Source organism: Octodon degus, unplaced genomic scaffold (assembly GCF_000260255.1).
Source record: "Octodon degus isolate 3935 unplaced genomic scaffold, OctDeg1.0 scaffold00175, whole genome shotgun sequence".
In the NCBI taxonomy this organism is placed as follows: Eukaryota; Metazoa; Chordata; class Mammalia; order Rodentia; family Octodontidae; genus Octodon; species Octodon degus.
The window spans coordinates 2,946,365-2,955,594 of NW_004524751.1; the positions used below are offsets into that span (position 1 = coordinate 2,946,365).

Here is a 9,230-nt window from a genome sequence, read left to right on the forward strand (position 1 = left end):
TTCCTTCCTTCCTTCTTTCCTTCATGTCCTTCTTTCTCTTTCTTTAACAAAGCTGAGTTAAGGCTCCTACACCCAGCACTCCAGGACCTTTATGTTCAGCACTTGATCTATTTAAAGTTCAGTTCACAGTTAGCTGTTCTATGTATTACATTTAGAGGAACACTGCCTAGTATTTCTGGCATAGTGTTATCATTAGATTTTCCACTGGATTACAAAAATTCTACAAAAATATAAAACTAGGTATCTCTTACTCTCCACTGGCAATGCATAATATGCTGCGTGAAGGAGGTAACCTACGTTCAAATGTAATCCTCTCAGAAGTTGAATGGCTATTTGTTTTTGAAATATGTCTTTGTTGCTTTTTATATCTTGATATCTGTCTTTATTTTTGCATTTGCTAATACTTTGAAAAGCTCTGAAAATCGTAGATAAGAAATAAGAATCACACACTGAGGAAGTGGACAGTACATGGAGTTGCTAAGACTTTATAGTAACTATCCTCTGGTTTCTTTGCACATAGTATAAATCTTTTGATTTACATTTTCTAGTAACTAAAACATTTGTGAAAAAAAAAAGGATGGCTTTGAAATACTACTTAAGTTATACACACTATGACAGAGGATTTCTTAGTTGATGGTACTTTATGCCTGTACATTTTATTGAATTGTTAGACTCGTTAAGAAACTCTTTGTTACTCTGTGATAGAGATCATTGCATTTGGAATGCAACCTAAAAGGGGGACCTCCAAACAAAAAGGACATTTTTGTCAGACTTTTTAATTTAAAACACTATAAAAATGGTTCTGAAAACTTAATTTTACACTTAGATTTTTTTTTCTGCAATTCTCTTTTTTCTTAAATATGATAGTTTCCCATATTATAGCTGTTTTTAAAGATACTGCTTCCGTTTATTGTACTATTACATTGTAAATTTAAGTAAGTGTTTCACTAATGCTTTGAATGTGGCCAACTTGCAATAATGAGGCACACATTAAAAATAGATCTTTTTAAATGTTTATTTCACTTGATCCCCAGGAGCACTGTGAAGAAAGTCAACTGCTCTAGTTAATGGCCTGTGCCAAAGACTATCTGAAATCAGCCTTTGTCCTCTCATAAATCCCACTTGAAATAACCTACCTGGTGCTGTTCCCTGATCAGTGACTGCGGCTCCTGGCTAAATCTCTGCTAACGGAGGAAACATGGAAGGCTGTGCGGAAACAGAGGTGGGAGGAAGCACTTTTGAAGAAGAAAGTAGAACTACTCCTGAGACATGAAGAAGGGAAGACAGAGATGGATGGACACTGAAAGGAGAACAGGAATAGGATTGTGAAAATGAGGAGAGAACTGACACAGTAGTGAGGGTTCTCGGGGTGCACTCCTGAGGCTACTGATGTCAGCCCCAGCCTCGCTGGAGAGGAGTTAGTGGGAGTGCCCTGCCCACAAGGACAAGGACAGTGGAGTTCGACCAAACCCACTGCCTTGGTTACTGTTCCCAGTGCGAAGACTCTCTCAATCCACAGGACCAGTGTGCCTTATTTTTGCACTAACCTTTGTGATACAAACCGTAGGTCTTGGGAATGTGAGTTCTGTAATGACTTCATTTAGTGGGAACAAAAAGTGAACTAAAAAGTGAATTATGCACTAGAGATATAAAAGAAAAACAACAACAACAACAACAAAAACCCCACAAGATTTTAAAGTATTGTAAAAATTATAAAAACCTTTTTTTCCATTTTTTTAACTTCGAAATATCTATAAAGTACATAGTCATGCTTCAGGCACTGTCCGACATGCTGAGAATAAACTGTCAATAAGAAGCACACATTGCTTTTGAAGTGAAAGAAGGCAAAACTACAGTTAAAGGAAGTAGAGAAGGGTCTTGAACTATGGTAGCATAGGGGCAGGGAGAACCGTAGAGTCCCTGGTATCCGAAGGAGGGCACAAGTCTGAGGCAAATCAGAAGGAAACTAACACACACACACACACACACACACACACACACACACAGTGTGTTCAACATTTATAGTTATGAACACCTTTCCAAAACTTACCAATAATGCAAGAGGGGAGTGGAACAAATTTTTAACAAGCCATGCTAATTCTTTTGTTATGTTTGTGAAGTGTTTTAAAAATCAGTAAAAGTTAAAAAAGAAAGAAGGAAAATACCTAGGTCCACACATCAGATAATGAAAATGCCTTAATATTTGGGGAAGGGCCCAGGAGATGGCTTAGGGCCGGGGAGATGGCTCAGTAGAATAAGTGCTTCCCTGGCAAGCTCAAGGGCCTGAGTTCAATCCCCTTCAGGTGTGTTCTTAAAGTGAACGTAAAGATTTGATCCTCTCGATTTGTGTGACTTTGTGGGGTTTTCTGGGTCAAGAGTAGCGAACCATTTTCACAGGTCACCTCAGGCCACCCACAGGAAGAGTTCCCTGTATTGTTTTATATTTGTCTTTTTCTTTTTTTTTCTTACTTCATGTAAGCAAACTGTATCTTAAAATAGGTATGTAAAGCTTTGTACAGAGGTGTATATTTCCAGTGAGGTTCATATGAACAGCGATCATTGCTAATTAAAATCGATGTGTATTGTAGCCTTCTAGATTTCTTGGATCTGGTTAGATGTTTTGGTTTTAAAATTTATCACCTTATATTTACTTTTAAAATCAGAACATATTACCCATGCTGTATATCTATGAGTTCAGTGAAATTCAATGAGAAGTTTCATTTTGTACTACAATTATAATGAAAGATGAGGAGCAATAATCCAAATAAGAATAACCAACACATATTACCAACAAAGCACTAAATGTAGACCCAAGGTTTTCTGATCTGAAAGAGAATAAGTTTTAGATTAATGATTAGAACAAATTTTCTGAAATAATTAGTTTGTACTCTATGTTACTTACAATACAAATTTAAAAGTTTCTAGGAATGTAAGTTAAATATGTGTTTTCATAAAATAATGCTCCAGAATGTATAGAGTTCTTTCCTTATCTGTGTATTAATAATGAATTGCTCACTTAGGCCTGCAAAAGCCTTTCAGTTAGGAACAGCCAATGTGGGTGCCCTGCTGTGCTGCTCAGCGCCACTGAGGAAAACATGTGCTCAGGAAGTACGTAGACTCCACTCATACTAGGTTCTCGTTTTAATGACAACATGTGTACCAAAATGGCTAGAAAAGACCTGAAAAGGAAGGGGAGAATGTGTGCAGTCTCGGGAGATGAGTGAAAATAGGGGCCATTGAAAAAGGGGAGTGCTCAGTTAAGTTTGAGAGGACTTGAGGTGACCCCTGAATTAGTAATGTGAAAAAAAAAGTCCTTGATCAAGAATAAGTAGGTTCAGTGCGATGAAACTGGAAGAAAATCTGATACATAGAGGTTTTACTAAAAATATATGAAAAGAATTTGTAGACATCCCTCATAGGCCAAATTCACTGATAGAGATGCCTTTCTATAAATGTGAAATTTTATTAACTTGCAGAATTTTTAAATCAAAACTTTCAAGAATATATTACAATTCCACATGAAACAAAGCCATAGTTTATTAAAATGGGTAGGAATAGCATTGTAGTGTGTATTTCAAACAAAAACAATTTTATTTAATGAAAGCTATTTCACAAAAATACATGGCTAATGCCTCTGTAATGATAGCAAGAATTTTATAACAGTGTCATTGATTTTTAGCAAACAGCTTTGATTTTACAAGAAGTAGGAGGAGTAACAAAGGAATAGTGTGCATACATTGCTGCTACACTACAGTTGGGTGGAAAATGCAAAGAATCATTTTTTTAAGTAAAGAAAACAGCTATGTCTTATTTATGTTATGTGATTTTTCAGAAAACTTTTGTTGCTTTGATACCATTGATTTTTTTTTTTCCTCTTCATATCATGCTAGGAAGTGCTTCCTTAGGAATTTATGTCAACAATGAAAGAGCTAAAGTATCTGCTTATGTGGCAAGTTTGAGTAACTCTCTCTATAGGTAGGAAATAACAATTTTCCCAAGAAGCACAATGGGTGCTTGGGAAGGAAGATACATCAACCGACTAAGATGCAGGCTACCCATCACAGGCAATGGAAAGCGTCAAGTGAATTTTAAAGAAACTTAGTTACAGTTGTTTTGATTTAATATGATTGCTGTTATTGAGCTTTAGACCTCTCATGTTGGATTTGCTTGCAATATTAAATCTGATTTCCAATCTCATCTTTCTTAACTATAGTTCATTACAGAATCATTCATACTCACTTTGGCAAGCAGTAGGTCTTTGTTGGGATAAATCTTGAGAAATTCAAAACAGATCTTCTGTTTTAGCAGCAAATCTCCTTAAGATAGATACTTCTTAAGAAGGATTCCGGATTAAATTATTTTCCTCTAACAACTTTCCTTCTCACATTTTAGGCTATTTATATTTGATCTCAAATATCATTTACCATGTTCCCTTTTTTCTTTTGCTTCAATTCAAGATTTATAACAAACATGGGCAAGTTATATTGTAAGAGTGAGAAAATGTGGAGAAGTAACAGTTGTCATAATTTTCTCTTATGATATGTACTATCCTACAAGTAGAACTAAATACAGTTAGGCACAAGGGAGACTTTCGGGTGAATTCTTATCCAGATGAAGCACAAAGCTGAGTGTTACTATCATAGTAAGTGCACTCATTTTGCTCAGAATGCATATTGCCTTGAGGGCATTTGGAGACAAAGTATGGGGTAGTAATCACCTTTGGCACTACCCCTGTTAGGAAAGAGCATACCCTGGCTGGATCCTTGTATCAAGCTTAGTTGTATAACTTTTCATCACTGCTTTTGCTATGGAAGCTAAGACCGCATGATTTCCATCTATCTTCCATTCCTTCCTCACATGTTTAGTGACTATGAAACTACTCAAGACTTGAAAAGGTTCATGCCTTTGCATGTGTAGTTTCTTCTTCTTCTTCTTCTTCTTCTTCTTCTTCTTCTTCTTCTTCTTCTTCTTCTTCTTCTTCTTCTTCTTCTTCTTCTTTCTTCTTCTTCCTTTTGTATTTTAGGGAAGGGTCTATAGGGTGTTCTGTCTGATAGGGATTGCATTTAATCTGTATAGCAATTTTGGGAGTATGGCCATCTTCACAATGTTGGTTCTTCCTATCCAGGAGCATGGAATATCTTTCCTTTTTCTGAAATCCTCTACAATCTCTTTTTTAAGAGTACTATAATTTTCCTTGAAAAGATCTTTGACTTCTTTAGTTAGATGAATTCCCGGGTACTTCATTTTCCTCGGTGCTATGGTAAAAGGTATTGTTTCTATAATTTCCCTCTCAGTGTGTTTGTCATCTGTGTAGAGGAATGCTATTGACTTTTGGGTATTGACTTTGTATCCTGCTATGCTATGAAATTTCTGTATTAAGTGTTCAGTGTCTCACTACTAGATCTGACTCCTAATGATAGGCCTGTTTACAGCCTCCCAAGAGCTGGGATTACAGGCGTGTGCCACCATGGCCAGTCTCAATTGCCAACTCAGTACTCTCTGGGGGGCAGGGCTGGCACGGCAGGCCTGGGAATCGTCTTCTGTGTTGTATATATCCAATACCATGACTCTCTCATTAGTCCATCTAATGAGCCCACCTAATAGCACTTGTCCAATGAATCAAACCCAGGGATCTACTCATTCTGTCTTCTTTATCCAGTAGTAATCTGTGTATGAGTTATGCATAACATTGTCACCTATCCCAGTGGTCATTTTCATGTGTCATTTCCCTGACAAAATGTGGGTACAATAGAGATTAAATGGCATATTTTGTTAAGGTACTAAAATCCTTGTACAACATGCATTCAGCAGGTGACTGATCACGAAATGAATTAAATCCAGTGAATGATTGAACAGCAAATAGAAATCCCATTGAGAGACGTGTGGCAGGGCAGAAGCAGCCACACCTCTTCAGCTGTGTGTGCTTTTCTCTGCAATCCCCATTCAAATGTCAAACATTCAAATGTTTAGATGATGACATCCTTCTGCAACTGTCTTCTTCATCTGATAAAGGATATTGGCTACCCATCTACAGAGAGTTTATCACATAACCTAGATTCTTTATGTAAAATTATAAAGCATTATACAGATATGGGTCTTTTACACATTCAATGGCAGAGTGATAGGTCAATTAAAAAACCCACACTAAGACAGGCAGGTAAATAAGAAAGAAAGGATAAATGCTGAGGGGGACGATATCAGATTGAAAGAGGGCTTCAATTTGGAAAATTGTCCTGTGACCGGCAAAAGAGTTTAACCTTAATCCAGAGATTTTAAACTCTGGCTAAACATTAGAATTACCTGGGTATGTTATAACTATTTATGCCTGAGCTCTAATTTAACCAGATGACATGGAACTCAGACATAGACAGTCTGATTCTGATGCTCAGCCAGGGTGAAACTGCAGGGCCAGGGAAATGGAAAAATGTTTCTTAGTAGAGTCTCCATAGTGCATTTGTATTTTAAAAAGTATTAATCAGCTTGAGGAAATATAAGAACAGACTAGGACAGAATTGAGTGATTAAAATGTTTAGAAATATTAGTTATTCTGTGGACCGATTCTGTTGAGGAAACTAAACAAGATGATGAAAGGTTATTTTAAAAACTATCACAGTTAATGATGTAGTTGTTTGGCAAACAGGTGAATTCATAGAGTTGATATTAGCAAAGTAGCATTTTTAAAACTACAGATAAATGTTACTTAGATTTCAAGGAAAATTACAACATTGAATTCCTAGAAGAGACAAGTTTTAAATATAATTCAAGTCATTGTTTGGAACAACAGGGATATATATTTCTTCAAACCAAAAGGCTTTTAGTATTGGTACTAGATTGAACAGTCATGGCTCACTAGACTCCATAGAACTATTTATCCTACAAGTAACTCAAAATTGATAGCTGTAAAATGTACTTATAGCTTTTAAAAATATATTTAAGCATATGAAGTGGTTTTTTGAAATGAAAATATTCACTGAATTCAATATATTACATTCTAAAAGTCATTTACTTTTAAAGAATGTCTCTGATAGTAGATTTCAACAGTTTTTTATGTGGATAGGCTGTAGTGTCTTATTAATGAAGCAAAAACACAGTAGTTTAAAATAGTTTCTTTCTGATATCCAAAAGTATGTGTATCATATCAATGGGAAGTATCTTCTGGAAGGACTGTGGTATCTTTATATTCAAATAGAAAACTTAGAATCTGTAACACTTTGCTTAATAAGTGGCCACACAGTGATACTCATGAATTTTCCTTGCCTTGACTATAAGAAGAGTTTTTGGAAAGGAAGACATAAGTTGCTGAGAAGCAAACAGTGGCTTGTATTCTCAGGAAAAATTCTTGTAGGGAATATGGAAAGCAGCCAAGTTTAGTATTTTCATAAAAGACAAGGTTGTAATTTACTATCTTATGTCTTATCACCCACTTCCATGTTCAGGAGAATTATTTTAGCTAATTCATTTTTTAAAGTATTTTCTATTTCGAACAATAAAAGGGAGTGATATTTTAGCAGTCTGAACTTTCAGGTGAGCAGTTTGGTCTGCTTAGGTGCATATTGTGCAGGTTGTCTACATGGTAGAGAAGGAAATAGGGGAGGGAGAAGTACAATTCTACAGTTTGATTTCCTTCCGGCTTCTCATTCATGAGTAGAGACAGTGATGCTCATATCTGAGGTTAATATTTAGATAATACATGAAGGTTTTAATTAACATATCCTACAAAGGGAAAAGGGAGACTGCTCAATGGCACAGCACCTGCCTGCTAAGAGTGAGGTCCTAAGTTCAATTCCTAGTACAAACAAACAAACAAACAAACAAAACATTTCCATAAAGAACAGAACTATGTAAGTTTCATCTACTGAGACTTAAGTATAAGAAATAATGATTTGAAAAGAGTAAAAATAAACTAACTCAATCTAAGTTTCTTCAATTTTAGTAGAAGCATTTTGACAATTTGTCTTGCAGACTTTTTGCCTTTTTGGTAAAGGCTCGGTATTGATGCGTGTAACTATGGTGTAGGCCCTCATCGTGGCATTCCGTGATTAGGCTCTTAGCAAGCAGCCTGCCTCTCAGTAGACACTCGAAATGTGGAGTAGTTTGTCACAATTATTTGGTAATCTCTTTCAGTGTAACTCATACAGCAAAAGTGACACTATTCCTGTCACTCCCCAGAAATGTCCCAGCTCTGCCGGTTTCCACACTCAAGAGAATGAAGAAAGCCACTCTGAGGTATGCCATGTCTCTATAGAGAACGTAGCACTTAGCGTTTATGATTTCTTGCTATACTAAATATTTTGTATCAACAACTTCAAATATTTTCTTTGCTGGCCTGTTTTATGCTCATATGTTTATGCAAGTGCTTTGAAGCAGCTTTAAGTAAACAGTTTTAGATAAAAAGACAACGGTAATCTTTTTCATCTTGGGTAATGATCCAACTCCTAAATACATGTTCATGACATTAAATAAGGAGAGTTAATTTTAAGTTTTTTTGAAGAAAGAAATCTTAGAAAAGAAAGAAAAAAATGTAATTCTCTTTGATGGGTAAATATTCTTGATTTATTCATCTTTGTTAATTGACTCAAAGATGTACCTTTTATTTGTTGAAAGTGAATTTTCTCAGTTCATATTCTCAATGATGATACAAGTCAATGTTACTCAATATAATATAGTTCAATTATAATTTTTATTTTCCTTTTTAACCACTTATTTTCAGTTTGATCGATTCCCCTCATGTTTCAATTTAAAGTACAATCCATTACTTTTTGACAAAAAACAATTCACCTGCAGGAAAATGTGTAAAATTTGCATTTGTTGCATTTTGTTGGGAATGATTATTCCACTACTAATAATATACAATGGTTGGATGCAGAATTCTATTGCTTTTCATTCTGTTCTTTTAAAACTTGCAGTAAAAATATACAATATTAAATTTGCCCTTAGCATATTTAAGTGAGGAGGTTAGTAATTTTATGTCTATTCATATGGTTGTACACTAGAAAGAGAACAATATTTTTAAGAAACTTCTTTAATAGCTAAGTCTAAGTTGGGAGTGGCGGTACATACCTATAATCCCAGCACCTGGAAGGTGAAACATGAGGATAGCAAAGAGTTCTGGGCCAGACTGGGCTACAAAGGTGAGTTCCATACCAACTTGCTCTACCCAGTGAGTTCCTATCTCAGGGAGAGAGAGAGAGAGAGAGAGAGAGAGAGAGAGAGAGAGAGAGAGAGAGAGA

At 35.7% G+C, this 9,230-nt stretch overlaps 1 protein-coding gene across 1 annotated transcript in view; it reads left to right on the top strand.

Moving 5' to 3' along the window:
• Pcdh9 (protocadherin 9) overlaps positions 1-9,230 on the top strand; it is a 956,674-nt gene that overhangs the window by 335,964 nt on the left and 611,480 nt on the right. Inside the window, exon 3 of the mRNA XM_004643419.3 lies at positions 8,125-8,226. Within this exon, the coding sequence (XP_004643476.1) occupies positions 8,125-8,226 (102 nt within the window). The remainder of the gene's footprint in view (positions 1-8,124; positions 8,227-9,230) is intronic.